Source organism: Bubalus kerabau, chromosome 13 (genome assembly GCF_029407905.1).
Source record: "Bubalus kerabau isolate K-KA32 ecotype Philippines breed swamp buffalo chromosome 13, PCC_UOA_SB_1v2, whole genome shotgun sequence".
Taxonomy (NCBI): domain Eukaryota; kingdom Metazoa; phylum Chordata; class Mammalia; order Artiodactyla; family Bovidae; genus Bubalus; species Bubalus kerabau.
This window is the reverse complement of record NC_073636.1, coordinates 16,762,139-16,781,834: the sequence shown is the minus strand read 5'-3', so window position 1 is coordinate 16,781,834 and position 19,696 is coordinate 16,762,139. Positions and strand designations below refer to the sequence as shown.

The 19,696-nt window shown below is 50.7% G+C and overlaps 1 protein-coding gene across 2 annotated transcripts; it reads right to left on the bottom strand.

Annotated features, from left to right (window-relative positions):
- Positions 1–258: 258 nt before the first annotated feature.
- On the bottom strand, positions 259–18,133 carry ECHDC3 (enoyl-CoA hydratase domain containing 3). 2 transcript variants are annotated; one of them, XR_008701376.1, is made up of 6 exons: positions 17,715–18,133; positions 12,374–12,495; positions 10,862–10,959; positions 7,169–7,369; positions 1,292–3,870; positions 259–1,181 (listed from the first exon to the last, which is right to left on the bottom strand). XR_008701376.1 is itself a non-coding variant. In XM_055543564.1 (5 exons), exons 1-5 carry the CDS (start codon positions 17,888–17,890, stop codon positions 3,559–3,561), a joined length of 909 nt encoding a protein of 302 aa, XP_055399539.1. In that variant the 5' UTR covers positions 17,891–18,133; the 3' UTR covers positions 259–3,558. The 2 variants fall into 2 exon arrangements, 1 of the variants encoding a protein (XP_055399539.1); XM_055543564.1 differs by having other exon boundaries at positions 259–3,870.
- Between the last annotated feature and the right edge of the window lie 1,563 nt (positions 18,134–19,696).

The following is a 19,696-nucleotide window of genomic DNA, read 5'->3' as shown; positions in this document are numbered from 1 at the left end:
AATCAATGGGGACGTCAGGGTACATCCATGGTGGGAACATAAACCCCACAACACTGGACTCACCCAGCCCCTAGTCTTCCTCTCTGCCTTGCCTGTGGCAACAGCCATCTCCCTCTCCCCCAGGGAGCCAGAGAGGGCCAGGCCATCCCACCAAGACACCCTACAGGTCCAGGATGGCCTGCCAGTTTCTCAGGGGGCCTCTGTTTGGAACCTGAAAGATACATTTGGGGCTCCAGACCATGAAAGAAAACCCTTGCATGACTGAAATTTCACAAATTTATTAATGGTAACAAGTCAACTTCAACCAACTCTGGCCTCTTGATGACTGCAAGGAAAGAATACTCATTCATTAATCAAATATTTAAAAACAATTTAAAAGCTTAGTGCAGTGGGTTTGCAGAAAGCAGAGAGGAAAGGGGGGCCCCTAGACAAAACTAGGCTTCCCTGGTGGATTAGTCGGTAAAGAATCTGCCTGCAATGTAGGAGACCCAGGTTAGATCCCTGGATTGGGAAGATACCCTGGAGAAGGGAATGGCAATCCACTCCAGTATTCTTCCCTGGGGAAATCTCATGGACACAGGACAGAGGAGGCTGGCACGCCATAGTCCATGGAGTTGCAAGAGTCAGACACGACTTAGTGACTAAACCACCAGCAGACAAAACTAGGGTGATTGCCAGTTTCGATAGCGCTCTGCCCACCATGCTAGCCGGACGCCTTTAAAAGGCTCAGGTGTGGCTCCCAAGAAGGGAGGTTCTGTGATGGTTCTTGTTCTCCAGGGTAATCAGGTGTTTTCACTCTTCACCACTTCCAGGGAAAAATCCATCTTCTCCATTTGTAGAAGAGCATTTTCTTTGGGCAAAGCTACCTGTTTTCCGGTCTTGTTCCAAGTTTCCGATCCAGTGCTGCAGAATCCACAATGTCACAACCACGAGGACAAAAGGGTCCACGTGGCATTTTTATAGAAGGGGACCTGGGCGCTGAAAGAGGCCCTGTCACCCGCACCGTCACACGGCTGGTTCGTGGCAAACCTGGGACGTGAACCTGGTGTTTTTCGAGGTCAAACCTGTGCTTTCCTCGGAATTCCCTTGGTAAGCAAAGCTGTGTTGCGGCGGCTTGGCAATTTCTGATTGGTTTCCTTTGAGTGCGTCGGTCGTCTGTCTCTCTTGGCTAGATCAGCGATCTTTTGCGGGAGAAAAGAAACACGTATGGTGTCAGGGGCAGGGGATCCAGAGTCAGTAGATGCTGGTTCGACTGTGGCCACTGCCTTCACTTCTCTGAGCCTTCACCTACCAGGGAAGCAGAGAGCTCCTTCCTAGGTTAGCCTGGCGCAGCATATCTGGTGGGTCTCCGCACAGTCGCTGCGGGGAAATTAACGACGAATCCGCGCTGTTTTCTCGGGGGCTCAGGCCGGGCGGGAGCAGATGCCCCTTTCACTGACTTTCCAGCCCCGTCCCCTCCCGGCGTGGGGACCACTGAGCTCAGAGAAGCTCCCTGAGCAGCGGATGGTGCAGAAGGTGAACACACGCTTTCCAAAAGCGGTCGTCGTGTGTGCCAACCAGAGAGCTTTCATTCACTGTCTCAGTGGAAGAAAGCAGAGATGCAGATTAACCCCCAATTTATAACTGCCCTGGGGATGAATTATGTGAAACTGGTGGTTGGGTAGCAGGTTTTATTCCAGGATTATTTTCCGCTCCGACAATTATTAGGATTTATAGCGCGTCCCCCGAGGGCACTTCAGCTCGCAGGCTGGGAAGCCAGCCTGGAGGCCTGAGAATTTCCTGGTTGGAAGCTATGGTGCAGCGCGTACAGAAACTGGAAAGGCAACTTTTGGTTTTCACTGTGACGTGGGAGAGGGTTTTGCTCTCCTCACTGTGGGGTCTGAGATGGCCGCACAATGACCCCCACGGCGGGCAACCCGAAGGGGCCCCGCCGGCGGCGTTATTAGTGAGCAGATCATCACGGCCAGTCCTTCACAGCCTGGTCTGGAATATCAGCCCGTTGTTTGTCAGATTCCTAGCAAAACAACACAGCTGCACTGGTGGTTTGCCAGTAGTCCAACCCCACGTCGCCGGTGAGCTTGCAAAGCCCTCCAGCAGGGGGCGCGCTCGGTCCAGCTCTGGGTTCTGAAAGGCTGCCCGAAGGCAGTCAGGTCTGCAGGCCCGCCTCACTGCAGCCCAGGCTCCCCCACAAGGTGGGCAGGCTGGGGAGGGCACCCACGGCTTTATCAGCAGACGGAGCCTGGGGCACTCACTCTACCCGGTCTCCACCACTCGTCTGCAAGCTGGAGGTGATGGTGGCCCTGCTCGGCGGGGTTCTGGTGGGGACTGAATGAGGACTTATCGGGGTCTGGCATGTCCTGGTGGTGGCTCTGGTGATCTCTCTTCTTCTGAGGAACATTCTTAGTAACAAGCTTCTACTTTCCAAGAAAACACTCTTTGTCACCTTTCTAGACTCTGGCAAGAAAAAAAAAATCCAATCTCAACAGAAACCCACCAGGAGACTGCCCTTCCAGGGCCTGCTTGCCCCACTGGCTTAGAATGAGAACCAGTTGGTGGAGCCTCAAGGTTCTGTCTTTGGTACTAATTACATTTACGGCCACTCAACTGGTAGGTTAAAAAAAAAAATCAGCCCCAGGCGTGACCAGAGGTCTAGGACATTTCTGGAGCCTAAATGGACCAGAAGCCAGAAAGTGAGATGTTCAGGTCCTAAACCATCTTTGGGGAACTCAAGCACTTGAAGCTAGTCTGGATTCTTTACCGGAAGCTGAGCAGAGCTTGGGAATGCTTCTGGAGTAGGTGATTCTTCCTGGGTACGATGTGTGTTCTGTGTCCCTCCTCTTCTTCTGCAATGCTTGAATTCCCAGTCCAGGGTCCAGGTTCCCAGTGCCTGGGACCCTCGTTACAGAAGCACCAGGCACCTGAGATGTCCATTAGCACAGGCCTCAAAGACAGAGCTAACTGATTTTCTTCTCTCAAGCAGCTTACAGTTTGGTTGGGAAGATAAAATGATCAGTCTCACTAAATAGGTAATCTTTCAAAGACCCCAAAGATTATCCTAAAGCCATAGGTGTGATTATTTTTTAAAAGAACCAAGAAGATTTTCAGAGTGAAGAGTATCTTGTGGAGATTTGAAGTGCTTCACCTGATGAAGGCAAACAGCACCACGCCCTCCTTGGGGATACTTTCTGCCAAGAGTCAGGCTGAAATCCTTCCTTCCTGCCTCAGTTTACGGCACCTTCTCCCCTGTGGGGCGTCCTCTCATCTAAGGTCCCAGGAGCGTCACGGGTGCGCTTCCTCACCCAGCTGGCTCAGCTGAGGTGCGCACGGCCCTTCTGCGGACATCGGTGCCCGACTCTCCGGTCACCCCTTCCCCGAGGAGTCGTGGCTCCTAACACAGACCGTGTGCACTGAGACCATCACCAATGCTGGGAAAGCAGACTGACAGCTGCAGTCGCGAGGCAGCGGCGGTGTTGGGGGTTGGAAGGCTGGGCGTGGGGTGGTGGGGTCCTGAGCACTGCCCACTGGGCTCACGGCCCCCGGTTCCTCTGATGAGGCTGCTCAGTGTGACCAGACGGGCTTCCTCTTCTGGAGGAAGGCCTTGACCCCCTCCTGGCCATCCGGCAGGCCCAGGTTGTCCACCATGGTCTGGGAGGTGAGGTGGTAGGCAGTCCTGAGGTCCTGGGCCAGCTGCCGGTAGAAGGCAGCTTTGCCCAGTGACAGCACCGACCGGCTCAGTGAGGCCACCTTCCTCGCGATCCTCATGGTCTCCTCCTCCAGCCGCTCCTCGGGCACCACCCTGCTCAGCAGCCCGTGGAGCAGGGCCTCTTGGGCAGAGATGGGCTCCCCAGTGAAGAGCATCTCTAAGGCCACCTGCGGGGAGATGGGGCTGTTACTAAGTCATCCTGCAACCTGGGCCCCACCTGCTCCTGTTCACTCTCCTGACAGCCTCGGCCCAGTTACCTCCTCCTCAGACACTATGTTGCCCATCTTCCCTAAGGTCCTCCGTCCCCAGACTCTGGTGGGGATGGCATCTGCAAGTGCCCAGGAGAGGGGGACCCTCCTCACCTCCTTCCGGTCACATGCCACTGCAAATCAGCCCCCAGCACCATTCCTCTTTCAGGCTGCATTTTCCTTCTTTGCACTTTTACCCTTACTATATAGTTTACATTTGTTTATTGTATTATCTCCTTTGTTGGCATGTGAACCTCTCTAGGTCAGAGACTTGTCTTTTTACTGCACCAGAAGAGTACCTTGTACATAGTAGACAGCTTATAGGGTATTTATTGGTGAGTGGTTTTTTCCCTGGACTGCGCCAGGTCTTAGTTGCGGCATACCAGGTTTAGTTCCCTGACCAGGAATCCAATCCAGGCCCCCTGCACTGGGAGCTTGAAGTCTTAACCACTGGACCACCAGGGAAGTCTCTTGGTGAGTGAATTAAGGAATAGTTGGATAGAGGCAAACAGAGAGTACAGACAGGCGATGCTACAGTCCTTCAGAGGCCAGGTCAGAAGGGGACACAGCTTCCACTGAGACCCCCATTCCCCACATGGGCTGGGTAGCTGGGCTGTCACTTAACACTCTCCAGCGTGCAGGTTCTGATTAACCAGATGATTAGAACTCAGATTCCCCAGATACACAGAGCTCCTGTGGATAAACACAGGGAAGCGAGTGTTCCCGCACGGAGACATGGCTGGTCTGGGAAGCGGGAGCTCTGGTCTTTCACTGTGCTCTCCGGGCCCACGGTACCCACTATTTGAGGGGCTGGGAGAGGCCAGCTCTGGGGGACGGAGCAGCCGCACCAGGAAGGCTGTTTATAAGGTGCAATGAAGGTGCATGTTGAAGTCACGCCGGGGGCGGGGACACTTTGCACATGGGGGAAATGATTCACGCCCAGGTTCAGTCTGGTTGGCACACTAGAGCTCCTTGCCACGGTTGCTGGTCCGGTGGACAAAAGGCGGCAGCAACCTCACAGCTGGGCAGTTCCTTACGATGACCAGCAGAGGGCACTGGCGACACATGCCTGCTGCCGCAGCCGCGTGAAAGGGGCGGAGCTTCCAGGCTGGGCCAGTGTGCAAAAGCACCGGCTAGGTTTGCAAAGGTTTTGCGGTATTGCTTCCTGGCGGATGTGCACGGGGATGCGGACCTGTCACCGGTATAGTCGGTGGCCGCTGTAACAATATGTCCCCGAGGGGTGCAGGCAAGCATCGACCAGGCAGGTGTATCTGAGTCAGGGTTAGATTTCTATGACTCCCTGGTTTTCCTCTTAGAGGGGCCACGCCTCAGGTGAGGTTTAAGCTGCTTGGTTCGGTTCCCTGGGGATTTAAGGCCTGTTTTTGTCGCATTCCAACCCCCCCTTTCTTCTGAAAAACGAATTTAAAGGTTGACACATATGACCAACCTGTAAGTTTCTAGGACTCAATTGCAAGCCTTGATTTTAAGATTTTAAGCCTTGTTTTGAGAAAGAATAGAGTCTTAGCTTGGAGAAGGAAAGGGCAACCCACTCTAGTATTCTTGCCTTGAGAAGTCCCATGGACAGAGGAGCCTGGCAGGCTACAGCCCATGGGATCGGCAAAAGAGTTTGTTATGACTGAATAACTAAACAACAGCAGCAGATTCGTATCTGGACAGTAAGGGCTGATTTAAAGGTTTCAAAGGCCTCAACACAGAACCTTCCAGAATGTCAGGGGTTGAAACTGAGCAGTGGCAGGTTGGCCAAGCAGACAGCCACCACCTTTAATGTGCAAAAGGCCTGGAGATGAGATTTGACTGGCAATTATAACAATTATAAAATTGTTCATAAGCTCTGACAATATCTTTGTGATGTATTTTAATTTAAGGTCCTGGCACTGAATAGGGACTTAAGTATTTATTGAATATATAACATTTAAGGTAAATGTGTATCCTGGTGGGATCTAGACACCCCCTGACTCTGAGGATACTGGAGCAAGCTGTTGTGTTCTGAGGGTCACCTTCTCTCACGTGGAGCCCATGTCCAGCTGGTTTTCATGGTGTGGGTGTTTGTAGGTACCTGTGATCAGAATTTTCTAACAAACATATTTCTGTAAAAGCTAATGAGGAGGCACATGGAAGGCAAGCGTGTGCCCCTGAACTTGGTCCCTCGGCCTCATTTCCCTTGGGTCTCATTTCTTTTGTGCCTCAGGCTGTGAGCAACTGCTGATTTTCTTAGTTGATGCTAAAATGGATAATATATTCTAGAAAGCAGTTTAGGTTCCCCACCTGCTATGAATCTGCATGCATGCATGCTAAGTCAATTCAGTCATGTCTGACTCTGTGATCCTATGGACTGTAGCCTGCCAGGCTCCTCTGTCCATGGGATTCTCCAGGAAAGAATACTGGAGTGGGTTGCCGTGCCCTCCTCTACGGGATTTGTCCTGACCCAAGGATCAAACCCCCGTCTCTTGCATCTCCTGCATTGGCAGGCAGATTCTTTACCACTAGTGCCGCCTGGGAAGCCCTGTGAATCTGACCCTCCTTTAAAAACAGATTTTCAATTGAGAATGAGGATGTGTTTTTCTAGAATGAGGAAACCACCAGTTTTTACTTGAGATGTCAGTAAACACTCTCTTACAATGTTATAGAAAGGAGGAAAGCTTTGTGAAGAAAGTGGACTTCACTCAGGTCAATGATGGCAGAACAGCTCTGGGGCACGTTCAACACACCATGTGCAGGACGTTCCTGCAGCCACTGCAAAAGTGACACACTCAATGTATCAGCTCCTTTCAAAGCATTCTGGAGCGGGACAGACTGTCAGCAAACAGGAAGCCAGTGACACAGTGTCCTAGCCTCTTATACTGGCATATGTCACCATGCTATTACAGCTCAGATGCAGCCTTTCTGTGCAATGAAACTGTCTCAATTGCATTTCACATGAGTGCAAAAGATGTTTGCCTTTATGAAAGCACAGCAAATCTGGAAACAACTGGCTGTACTGAGGGGCCGGCAAGAGTGAAAAACAATGATTTACAAACTGACAGCTACAGGGATAACCTCCTGACACAAGACATTAGTACATTAGCCAGCTCTGCTTTGGGCAGAATGTCCTGACTCACACTGTACTTTCAACAAGAAAGTTCTGGAACTGACCCTCACAGACACTCAAGGATCGCAGCTGGGGGAGGTGTGGGGGGAAGGTACAGGGAGTTGTTACCTTTCTCGGCACTGCTCTCCCCAAGGCCACTGCGGGGGTGGAACAGAAGAGCCCTATGTTCACGCCCGGCGTGGCAAAGGAGGACTTGTCACTTGCCACGGCAATGTCACAGCTGGCAACCAGCTGACACCCAGCTGCGGTGGCCAGGCCATTCACCATGGCGATGATGGGGACTGGGTGGTTCTGGATCAGCATCATGACCTGAGGAGCAAACACACCTGCTTCACTTCCATCCAAGAGTGAGGTGGCTGTCAAAGCTTGTTATTTTATGTGATTTTACTGTTCAGAGCCTTTCTCAAATCCATAAGTGTATCAGATTCTATGACCAAGGAGAATACGTTGCATGAAATCTCGACTGTGAATCAGACTGTATGATTTGGTCTTCTTGAGATCCAGGAGGAAGGAACCAGGACTCCAAGGCTCACCAGACACGTGACTCCCTAAGGCCATCAGACCCAAGAGTGGGGCTGTGGGGTCTGAGCAGTCTCTGTCCGACTCCAGGTCCCTAGTCTGACCCTGAGCATGACTTCAGCAAGGGTGCTGACCCCTGGACCACTCTGCTCACAACCCCCCTAGAGAAGAGGGTTGAGTGATTGTGGGAAACAAGTAGCTCTGTTCCAACGATGGCGGCGTGGAGCTCTCATGTTAAAAGCTGGGAGGCACCTTCCTTACTGATTACTTCTCCAGTTGCCACTGTGATTCTCTCTCACTTCTACTAAGATGGGGGGAACACCCTGCTGTTATCAAAGTAAAATTCCAAAGTGCACAGAGAGGGGAGCCGGAAACTGGGTCGTGTGAGACCCCTGCCCTCAAATCTCCCGAACTTTAACTTATTTTTGCAGCTTATGAAATAACTTGGCTAATTTCTCCATCTTTTCCCTGACATGCTTAACCGATTGTGTTGCTATGGTAACTTCAGTGTCAAAATATTTGCCCTTCAACCCTGGCTGGAGGGAGAGGAGCAGGGACTCTGGGTTGGCTTCCCAGCAGCCACTCCAGGGAAAATGACCTTCATGGGTTCCCGAGTTTTGTGAAAGGAACTCACCTTTTGTGTTCATGAACATTTGGCACTTGTCTGCTTTATTCTAAAATGACTAATTGTATATTTGGGGATATGATATCATATTCTTGACTTCAAGGGGGTCACCTTTTGAGATTCTGGTAAATGCTAATGGCCCTCCTCCAGAGGAATGCACATCTGTACCCCCATCCCAAATTGCTGGTAGGTTTAGGGGGGTTGTGCCTGTAAGTGAGGGTGGGGATGGTGGGGACTATGGTAGCCAGGAGGCTGCATAAGAGCTTCTGAGGTCTGAGGTCTGAGGTCTGACTGCAAAGACAGAAAAGGCTGTTTCAGCTCTGAGTGTCATCTGTTGCCTGATCAACTGAGGGTGTGAAAAGTCCGTTGGCTGTGACTTGGGCAGCAGAGTCTGTCTCCCACCTTTCGTCTAAGAAGGCCTGAGATTTCACATGAGCTGGTGAGTGATACTTAGGCAATCCAGTAGATCACTAACATTAAAAATATCCTACCCTGACCAAGTGTTTCTTCTCCTCCTCAATTTGCCCCATTCTTGATGTGTAAGTAATTACCCCTCGTGCGGCACTTGTGTTGTGACAAATCTACTATAAAATTCAGATGCGGAGCCAGTCCACAGATCTTCCTTCCTTCCACCATCCCCTCTTCTCGTGCATGCTTAGTTGCTCAGTCATGTCTGACTCTTTGCGACCCTATGGACTGCAGCCCACCAGGCTTCTCTGTCCATGGGGATTCTCCAGGCAAGAGTACTGGAGTGGGTTGCCATGCCCTCCTCCAGGGGATCTTCCCAACCCAGGGATCAAACCCAGGACTTCCACACTGCAGGTGGATTCTTTACCGTCTGAGCCACCAGGGAAGCCCTCACCTCTTCTCACGCAGGAACAAAAAGGAAGTATTGGCCTCATTCTGCTCCAGTGCGCCTGCTGGTTACATTTGCAAACTGAAATCTTGCACAAGTTCATGGTGCTCAGACTTATCGGGATGATTTGATTTTCTTAGACAAAGTCTTAAAGAAGTCAATACAACTTCTCTTTTGCTATGTCAGGACAAGGTCCTGTCTGTCTTTTTCAGCGATCTGGCGGCATCCATATGGTAGAAGCCCAAGAAACCTCGCCTTTGTCCCCTGAAGAAGCTCGGCTCCCCTGTGGCCCTTTGCTGACTGTTTAAGTTCTCAGTTCATTAAGGTATCACAGCAAAGTAACAAAAGCAGGCCATTTAGGGGAAGATGGAAGGGCTCTGCTGGTTCTCTTTGCTGATTTTCTATTTGGTGAAACATATCAGTAGGAAAATAACTTTTAAAAGCACCGAGTCCTAGCAAACAAACAGCAGAATGTCCCATAAACATTATTAATGTGAAACAAAAGACCAAGTCTTGGCTCTGACTTGCTTCCATCTCTATGAAGTCAAGTCAATCACTTTTCAGGTTTGTCCCTCCACAAAATGAAAACTATGATCTCCTTAGGGGTTTCTGGAAGGGCAAGGAAAACAAGAACGTATCCCAATCACCTTCCGCTTCCCCTCTCTGATGTTCACTTCTGTCTGGTCTACAGTGAAGGTCTCCTCAAGTATTCGTTGCATCATTAATGACCAAAGAAATGAATGAGTAAGTTAATGTATGAAGGAGAAATTAGGTGAAGTAATCCTAGGGTTCAGGTTATGAAACTGCTTTATACATCTTCTTTCTCAAGTTAATTTTCAGTTTTCAGGTTGGCTGGAAATTCTCTTTTCCTTCTGTTTCCCTCAGTATCTTGTGAGTATGCATACAGCAGGCACTCAGGAGATGCTCACTAAATGGACAGTGTGTTACTTAAGGTGGATTCTATATTTTTGATTATCTGGTTGATCTGATACATGTATAAGTCATCCCCGATTTTGTTCTTCCTCCTATAGGTTGTTGATGTTATTTAGTCACTAAGTTATTTCTGACTCTTTACGATCCCCTGGACTATAGCTTGCGAGGCTGCTCTATCCATGGGATTTTCCAGGCAAGAATACTGGAATGGGTTGCCATTTCCTTCTCCAGGGCATCTTCCCCACCCAGGGTTTGAACCAGCATCTCTTGCATTGGCAGGCAGAATCTTTACCACTGAGCCACCAGGGAACCCCCTTCCTCCTCTATATCTGTTGTCAATTTCCCTTCTTAATGTGGTTAAAGAGACAGAAAAGGGGAGAAGAGGAAAAATGAAGAGGTTAATTTTCCCACTTGGAGGCAGTGATTATAAAGGTCAGTTGAAAGAAGGGTTTGGAAATCATTTTTAAAATCATTATTGTTATGAATGCTCTCTTTCCTGTTGACAGAGTTGTTTTAGTTTAAAACTTTAAAGATTTTAATAACCGTAGGTCCTTCTTTTCTAAAAAAGTACAGTCCCACTCTCTATTTCTTACTTAAGACGTGGGTACCAAGATGTACCCCGTAAGGCAGGGATGGCAACTCTTAGTGGCAGCGTTGCATGATCAAATGCCAACCACAGTCACTTCTGAAAAGTTGAAACCAAATATTTGCTTGGATGAAGGGTTCACCAGTGACCACAGGGGTTTCAGTAGTTCTGCAGTGGTGACATGTCACAGCTTAAATACGTATCTGTAAACTAGAGCCTAAGTCAATATTTAATACAGTTATAACTCTCAGGCGTGCAATGTTGACCATCACCCTGGCTTACCTCAGAACAAGTTCGAAATACTTCTGCATGATAATCTGGGCCTTGTTCATCCGTCAGTTCCTTTAAATCATGTCCAGAAGAAAATACAGGCCCTTCAGCTGCAACATTTCCAGTTGAGAAAAGAAAAGACAAAGATGTAAACAGCCAGAGCTGGGACAGTCACTTATCTGTCTACTGAATAACTTCAGGGAGTGATCGAATTGATGCTCTGGACACTTAGAGAAAGTGGTTTCTTTTCTTTTTTATATTTCTTTCACTATGGAAACAGCTTTAGAGAAAGTTAATGGCCTGATTTTGAGAAGAATAATTCAAGTCAGCTGGAAGAGCTGTAGCCAGTATTTGGTGACAGCACGGGGTGAGGCTCTAAAAAGGCCCCTGGAGGAGGCCAGTGAAAACACGCATTATGTAAGGAGAAGGCTTGGTAACCAACTGGGCTCAGCAACCCGCCATCTTCAGAGTTGTCCCTTTGGTCTCAGCTTTGTTTTTTGAGACTTGGCCTGGCCTGAGTGTATCAATTCACCCAGGGCCACGGAAATCCACCAAAGCCTTTGGCAGCATCCCTGTCCATCAGTCTGCCCCAAGGGCTGGAATCAGGAAGGTCGGGGCGTGAAGAGAATCCCTTTATTTTATAAACTAGGGATCTGAGGAGCTGGTTTAATTGTCATTGTCATTAACAACAACAGCGAAATGTGATCCCATGATGAGCTGCTAACATTTTACATTTCCTCTGATCATGGCACTTGTGACAGGAAGTGCTGTTCCCTTTAAGCAAGCCGAAGAACAGTGTCATTTGGAAGTGAGCTGCCTTCGACGTATCTGGGTTACAGCAGTCAGAGGACTGCTGATCTCTACCAGCTGTATTTCTTTTTTCTTCACCACATAAAACAGTTGAAAATGTATATTCAACTACTGATAGAAGGTCACATTCTCCAGAAACACTGATCCTTAATTAAAGAAATACAAAAGCATCACAGTGCAGTTTCCATATTACTTGTCTGTGGCTGCTTTAAAATACCGATGTTGCTATTATTTATACCACCACCATCATCACCAGCTCATCTGCTAAAAATTCTTACTGGAAAAAAGAGCTAGGAAAGAACTGGGCAAAATCCGGCAGGCGTTCTGGCACCACTGAAGAAGGCTGCACAGCTCAGCTGAGAGCCCGGTAAGAGTCGGAAGACAAACCCATCGTACGTCCTAACAGCCTGGTCCTAGCCAACCAGGCACTCTACCAAAAGGATTGGCGATTAAACCCATCACATAGGGCCCACGAGGACATCAGTTCTCAGCATAGCCTCGTGTGGCAATGTTCAGTATCCACCAAAAATGGAAACACATACTTTTACTGCACAGTAATGTTTGCTATAATTTCCACAGCAGATAGTGTCAGGACCAAGGTTCCTGCCACGTACAATTTTAGGAGCTTCAAAATAATGCCCTAGTTAACTAAAGAAATTTGAGACACCTCTTCTGGGTTCTGCAGAATGCTGAGGATGGACATTTCATCAATACCTGAAATGATAATGACCTTCAGATCTTGGCTTTCAGCTTCATGAAGGATGTCGCTTTGGAGAGATTTCAGCATGGCCAAAGACAGCGCATTTCTTCTCTTTGGATCACTCAAGACAATGCTCCTGCAAAGAACATTTTATAATTACTGGGTTGTGTGCCAGTCAAAACAATTGCTGCTGAGGACCCCTGCAGCAATTTGGGAGCTGTTTTTTTGTTTTTTTTTTTTTAACTTTGTACTATGTATTGAGGTTTAGCCAGTTGGCAAAGTTGTGACAGTTTCAGGTGAACAGGGAAAGGACTCAGCCATACACACATATCCATTCTCCCCCAACCCCTCTCATCCAGGCTGCCTCCTAACACTGAGCAGAGTTTCATGTGCTATATAGAAGGTCCTTGCTGGTTATCCATTTTAAATATAGCAGTGTGTACATGCTCATCCCAAATTCCCTAACTATCCCTTCCTCCTAACAACCATAAGTTCATTTTCTAAGTCTGTGAGGCTCTTTCTGTTTTGTAATTAAGTTCTTTTGTATCATTTCCTTTTAAATTCCACATATAAGGGATGTCATATGATATTTCTCCTTCTCTGTCTGATTTACTTCACTCAGCACGACACTTTCTAGGTCCATCCATGTTGCTGCAAATGGCAGTATTTCATTCTTTTTAATGGCTGAGTAATATTCCATTATATATATATATATATATATATATATATATATATATATATATGTATATGCCCCACATCTTCTTTACCATTCTTCTGTTGATGGACACTTAGGTTGCTTCCATATCTTGGCTATTGTAAACAGTGCCGCAATGAACATGGAGTGAGTGTAACCTTTCAAATCGTGTTTTTCTCTGATATATGCCCAGGAGTGGGATTGCAAGTCATATGGTAGTTCTATTTTTAGTTTTTTAAGGAACCTCCGTACTGTTCTCCATAGTGACTGCACCAATTTACAGTCCTACCAACAATGTAGGAGGGGTTGGGGACCTATTTTTAAAACCCTGGAAGAGAGCTGTGGGCACTCGGGCCATTGAGAGGGTTTGTCGTCTCTGGAGTGACAGCTCAGTCAAAACAAGGGGACTACCTGAAATGTGGGGGCTTTCCTCTCCTTGCTCTCCAGTTGTCTCCCTTTTTCTCCCAAGTCTGTCTCGGAACTATTACTGCCACCTCCACAGAAAGGGCAAGGCATAGGAGTTCCAACATAATCACCACCCAGGCTGAGTGGCTGCATGGAGGCTGACACGCCTGCTTCTTTCCATTGTTCTTCAGAAAGAATAGGTAGAAAAGGAGCCAGGAATGAAAATACGCCCCCGAATCTCCTCCCACCCACACCATGGAAGAGGCAGCCGAGGTGCAGACGCCAGCCGGCACGTGCATCTCCCTGCCTCTCCTGTAGTGACACTGTGTAAGCCAGCAAAATATTCCTGCTGTCTGAGAAGGGGGTGTTACGTGCAGAACTGTTGCAGCAAGAGGGTCTCCCGGCCATGTTGTCCCTGAAAAACCAGCGTTCAAAGGCTTGCTTGCTGTTTTACGGTACTCCATGAGCTGGTGGTAATAACCTGGCTTGTCACCTTGCTGCCTGCACGCAGAATGTCTTGTTTTTGCTCTTCTAAGGGACAGTCACAAGCTGGACGCCAGGTGATTGCTGTGTCTTCTGGTTCCCAGCCGTCCCCGGCTATGCTTTTTCTGCCTTCCTCATTCTGCACCTGGTATTTCCACTGCTGTGTGTGTCACCTGGCATCTTCCTTAAATAGCCTCTGTGCCTCTGCTTTCTGGGAAACCCATTGATGACTGAATTTATTTTGGAGCATTAAGAGTAACCATTTTCTCTGGAATGCCACATTGGTTTTGCTGCCGTCTTTAGGTGGTTGTGATAGTCATCATTTGGTTTCTCCTACTCTCTCCTAAGCACAAAAATGACTCATAGCTGATATGCTGACAGCCCCCGAAACCTATATTCTGGCAGCGGTGGAGAGAGACTGCTGATAAACCTTCCAGTAAAATAATTAGTGTGCTCCCTGTGACAAACCTAAAAAGCTGCCCTCCCATCAGTGACATAGGCTTAAATCCTAAGGCCTTGGGCAAAATTGTGTACAAAGATGCCAGCCCTCAGATGCCCTTGATGTTGTGTGTCCCGTTAATCCTTTGGCCTGAGCGTCACACACCCTGTCAGAGTGCTCTGAATTGCGAGTTTGCTCTTCAGCCCCGTATCACCAGCCTTCTGTTCCTGCCATTCCACTAAGGCTGTTGCCACCAAGAATCCCGATTGCCAGAACTAAACCCAACGCCGCTGTGATCCCACCCGCCTTCTGGAAGCACGTTCCTCCTCTCTCGTTTTTTTGGTGCTTCTCCGGCCACTCCATCCTGACTTTGGGGATGGGCTCCTCGCCCTCTGCTCACTTCTAGATGCCTCGATCCTCAGGGTTCTCTCTTCTTGTTCCCTACACTCCTCCCAGGCAGCTTCCCTGTGGCCTTGGCATCAGCTACACCTCTGTGCTAACCACGCCCAATCTTTGCCTCAGTTCAAACCTCTGAGCTCCAGACCCACAAGTTCACTAGCATGGCTTCTGGACTCTCCCGCCAAGGTGCCCCTTAAGCCTCCTTTTCCCAGTGACCAAACAGACCCCCTGTCTTTGCTTATCTCAGAAAGCCATCCTGGATTGCTATTCAATGGGTTATTGAGACCCGATTGCTCTGTTCGGGTTTCAAAGGTCATGAAACCCGGTGGATAACACCTCCTGAGAATCTTGCAGGTCTGAATTCCCCAGCGGCTACCTTGTCTTGCACTGGAGCTTTAACACCACCCCTTTTGAAAGGGGATCTCTTTAAGAGTGAGGTCACCACCAGGGCATGTGATAAAAATGTAAACTTTCCATTTACGAGGCAAGAGATGGTCCCTGTAGATGCTTCAGTGAGCTGCCTGGAGTCTATCCCATTGCCATAAACCACCCACAGGTCTGTGGGGCAAGACGCTGCCAGGCTCCCATGCGGAGGAGACACTCAACATGAATCTGTTGATTGAATTCATGACCAAATAGAGCACTTCTATTTTGCAAGGCCAGTTCCACCAATTGCCGTGGATTTTCACCTCGTCTAATTTCCTGGCTTCTCTTTTAAACCCAAGTGGCGAGCACCCTGGAATGGGTCAGCAAGAGTGGGGGCAGCTTTGGAGGCAGATGGGCCTTTCTCTGTCAGCCCTCCTGCCTCCTAGCTGTGTGGCCTCCAGCAGGCCGTCCTCTGAACTCGTTTCCTCAGTCAAGCCGGGATGACGTCATCTATAACACCTGGTGGCTGTAGGGAGGGTTGCGGGTGAGGAGTGTGCGGCACCACACTCAGCACTGGCCCTCACAGGAGGCAGCACAGGGGCAGCTGTTGAAAGGGACACTTCAGTGAGTTGCTGCAGCTCACCCCTTAGCACCTGACATCGTTCTGCTTTAGTGCTGGCTTGCCTTCCTTCCTACTAAACTATTCCTGACATCCTCCTTTCTTATTTATGTTTATTTTACCTCTGGAGAACCAGGGAGCCTCCCCAGTGATTCAGTGGTAAAGAAACCACCTGCAGTGCAGAAGACACTGGAGATGTGGGTTTGCTCCCTGGTTTGGTAAGATCCTGTGGAGGAGGAAATGGCAACCTACTCCAGTATTCTTGCCCAGAGAATCCCATGGACAGAGAAGCCTGATGGCCTACAGCCCACGGGGTCACAGAGTTGGACACGACTGAGCGAATGAAAACACACACACCCACTGGAGAATCAACAACATCTTCTGTCATCGGGCTGCTATGCCAAATGGGCCAGATTTGAAGAAATAGTTTTTTAAGGGCGCTACTTTGCCCTTAAAAATGGGCAAGTAGGGCCCCTGCCCTGGCCCTGCACTTTGGAGAACTCTGCTCTGACAGGCCCCCTTCCAGCAGTACCCCTCCTGGCGAGCAAGGAGTCCAGTGGGATGTTGAGATATGTGCACCTGGAAATCACCACACCCTTCCACACCCCACTGCAGTCACCTGAAACCCTGGAATTCCATGGCTCTGCAGGGGGCACCCTAAGGCCTACGGGGTGGCTGTGAGCAGCTAAGTGTAGGGGGTGAAGGAGTAGATACTGTGGGCATGCTGCACAGGATGTCTGGGACCTGTGTGCCAAGACCCCAGCAGAGCATCAGGACGGAGTGGGGGAGAGGTGAGGGGTACCAGGGCAGGGTGGGAAGAACAGAACAAAGCTGCAGGCCAAGAGTGCTCTCCACTGCTTTGGGGGAGCTCCTCGGAGCCTGAGGACCCAAAGAGCCTTCCAAGTCTTGGGCTTCCCTGCTGGCTCAGCTGGTAAAGAAACCTTGCCTAATGCAGGAGACACAAGAGATGTGGGTTCGATCCCTGGGTAGGGAAGATCCCCTGGAGAAGTAAGTGGCAACCCACTCCAGTATTCTTGCCTGGAAAATTCTATGGACAAAGAGCCTGCTGGGCTACAGTCCATGGGGTGGCAAAAAATCAGACACAACTGAGCACTGAGCACTCGCACACACCAGATTTTAGGACTGCCTACCTGTCAGGAGAGAAGGAAATATATTGGCCTATCTTGCAGTTTGCTTGATTTGTAAGGTCTAAATACTCAAGACATGTCAGGTAGGCCTCCCTCGGCACTCTTGCTTGGGCCAGGCAAACGTCAAGGTGAGGCCTGGACGGAGCCGAAGGCCTTCTGCCCTTACCACTCCACCGTCCAGTTTCAAGTGTGTGCCCAGGTCTGTTTTTGTAAAGGGTTTAGGCTTGTTGAGCCAAAGGGCAGAGCTCAGTGCAGTGTGTCCTTAGTCCTGTTTATTTACCGCCCCCACGTGGGCACTTCTGGCTGCGGGCCAAGGAGCAGCTCGGCTAAGCCTGACGGCGTCCTGGAGCCTCCTCAAGTTTGTGAGGCCCAGAGCCCTCTATGAAGGGCTTTCTCAAAGGCACAGCAGGGGAGGAGCCTCCCACAAGGCTGCCCACGCTGAGTCCAAGTGCGAGGTCGACTCGCTCTGGGGTTTAGGGGCAGTGCTGGCACCGTCGCAGGCAGCCTCACTTAAATCCTCGGTGTGAATCCTGCAGGGTCCCAGAGGCCACTGAGCCCAGGCAAGGGACCTCTGTAAACGCCGCATCCGCGGATTCTTTTCACGTCGGACACTCCCGCCGAACAGATGGACTGCGATAGATAAACTGGACTCTGCGGCGGGCGGAGCTGACCACCGACGGAGCCGCTCTGGACTCTGCGTGGGGTGGCACGGTTGACAGCCGGCCTCCTGCGCCCCTCTCTCTTCCTGGGTCCCGCTGGCCACCCCCCGGGGAACAGCCCCGCACCCAGGCGGGCCGCTGACCTGATGCCGTCCCGTTGCCGCGCGATGGTGGGTCGCGGCCCCGGCTCCGGCCGCCCGATCCCGGCCGGCCCCCCGCTGCAGAAGCCAGTGGTGAGCAGAGCCCACGGACCGCGCCGGAGCCACCCCGACCCCTTCGCTCCCAAGGCCCGCAGGCCCGCGGCCGCGGCCGCGGCCATGGCGGCTAGAGACGCGCCGGAGTCGGACGCCGCTGAGCTCGACGCCGGGGCCCGCAGGCTCTGGGCGCTCCGATGGGCGTGGGTGCCGGCCGGGCCGCTGCGCTCCGATCGCTCCAGGCCGCGGGCAAAACTGGATCGGGGACCCCGGGCCCAAGGTGGGACCCGACTCTTCTCCCCAGGCTTTTCCCCTCCGCCCCGCCCCTCCCGGTCCCGGCAGGGGCCGCGAGTCCTCCCGCTGCGCCCTGAGGCTCCGCCCCCGTAACACTGACCCTGGCGCCGCTTCCGCCCTTGTCCCGCCCCTTGCCTTTGGCGCCCCGCCCCCGAAATCCCAACCTTGCCTCTGACCCCGCCCCTCGTGTCGCCCCGCCCCCGAGGCCCTGGCGCCCTGTCCCCGGAGGACTTGAGGGGTCGGGCCTGGGGTGAACAACTCAAAACCTGCAGGCGCGCTCTGAGGTTTGTTTGCCTTAGCAAGGCCAGATGAAGGGGTTTAAAGGAGGCGAGGCGCGGGTTGGCTTGTTCCCTTTTGCTACAACACCAAGAACATGGTGGTTTGCCTAGATCAGAAGAAAAATGAGAGCCATCGGGGAGCGAATGATGTGAGCTACCGGACACTGCTTTTTTTTTTTTTTTACAAATTGCTTCATCCTACTCATCCTATCCCAGGCCTTGCAGGTGGTCCCAGGTCACTACAGGACCTGTGTCCCACTCAGGCACTGGCTTTTGAATGCTCTGTGTCTTCTCTTATCGAGAACCTGTGGGATCTAATTTGTATCGTGCGTTTTTTCAGTGCACCAAGGAGGGTGCATTCTAGGCTTCTAGGCCTTTGGCTAACATCACGAGTAGTATCGGGGCTTCCCAGGTGACACAGGGGTAAAGAATCCGCCTGCCAATGCAGGAGATGCAGTAGACGTGGGTTGGATCCCTGGGTTGGGAGGATCCCCTGGAGGAGGGCCGGCAACCCACTCCAGTATTTTTGCCTGGAGAATCCCATGGACAGAGGAGCCTGGCAGGCTACAGTCCACAGGGTCGCAACGAGTCGGACAGAACTGAGCCAGGGAGCACACACACAAGGAAGGAGAGGGAGGCCCTTTCCAGGCTCCAGGTGGCTGGCACCAGACAGCAGTCCTGTGGCTGAAAGCTCAGGTGTGATAAGAGTCCCGGTGTCACTATGGTTTTTCAAGTGGTCATGTATGGTTGTGAGAGTTGGACTATGAAGAAGGCTGAGTGCCGAAGAATTGATGCTTTTGAACTGTGGTGTTGGAGAAGACTCTTGAGAGTCCCTTGGACTGCAAGGAGATCCAACCAGTCCATTCTAAAGGAGATCAGCCCTGGGATTTCTTTGGAGGGACTGATGATGCTAAAGCTGAAACTCCAGTACTTTGGCCACCTCATGCGACGAGCTGACTCATTGGAAAAGACTCTGATGCTGGGATGGATTGGGGGCAGGAGGAGAAGGGGACGACAGAGGATGAGATGGCTGGATGGCATCACTGACTCGATGGACGTGAGTCTGAGTGAACTCCAGGAGTTGGTGATGGACAGGGAGGCCTGGCGTGGTGCAATTTATGGAGTCGCAAAGAGTCGAACACGACTGAGCGACTGAACTGAACTGAACTGTATTCATTGAATTCACAGATTCTGGAGATTTGCATGACCCTTGGAAGGGAAGGTCTGGCCCTCAAGGCTCCCCCCTAGTCTGTAGGACGACCCTTCCCCTTACTCACCCCACCCCCCCCTCCAGCAACACACACATAAGGAGCTTTCACACTGAAATTTTGCAAGGATCACAATTATACAAAGGCATCC

Excerpts from the sequence above, each read along its gene's own strand:
- ECHDC3 (XM_055543564.1), bottom strand. The coding sequence starts at position 17,890 with ATGGCCGCGGCCGCGGCCGCGGGCCTGCGGGCCTTGGGAGCGAAGGGG. Across the intron at positions 12,496-17,714 it reads CGGCAACGGGACGGCATCAG|GAGCATTGTCTTGAGTGATC; the intron begins GTCAGCGGCCCG and ends TGTTCTTTGCAG. Across the intron at positions 7,370-10,861 it reads TATTTCGAACTTGTTCTGAG|GTCATGATGCTGATCCAGAA; the intron begins GTAAGCCAGGGT and ends TTTGCTCCTCAG.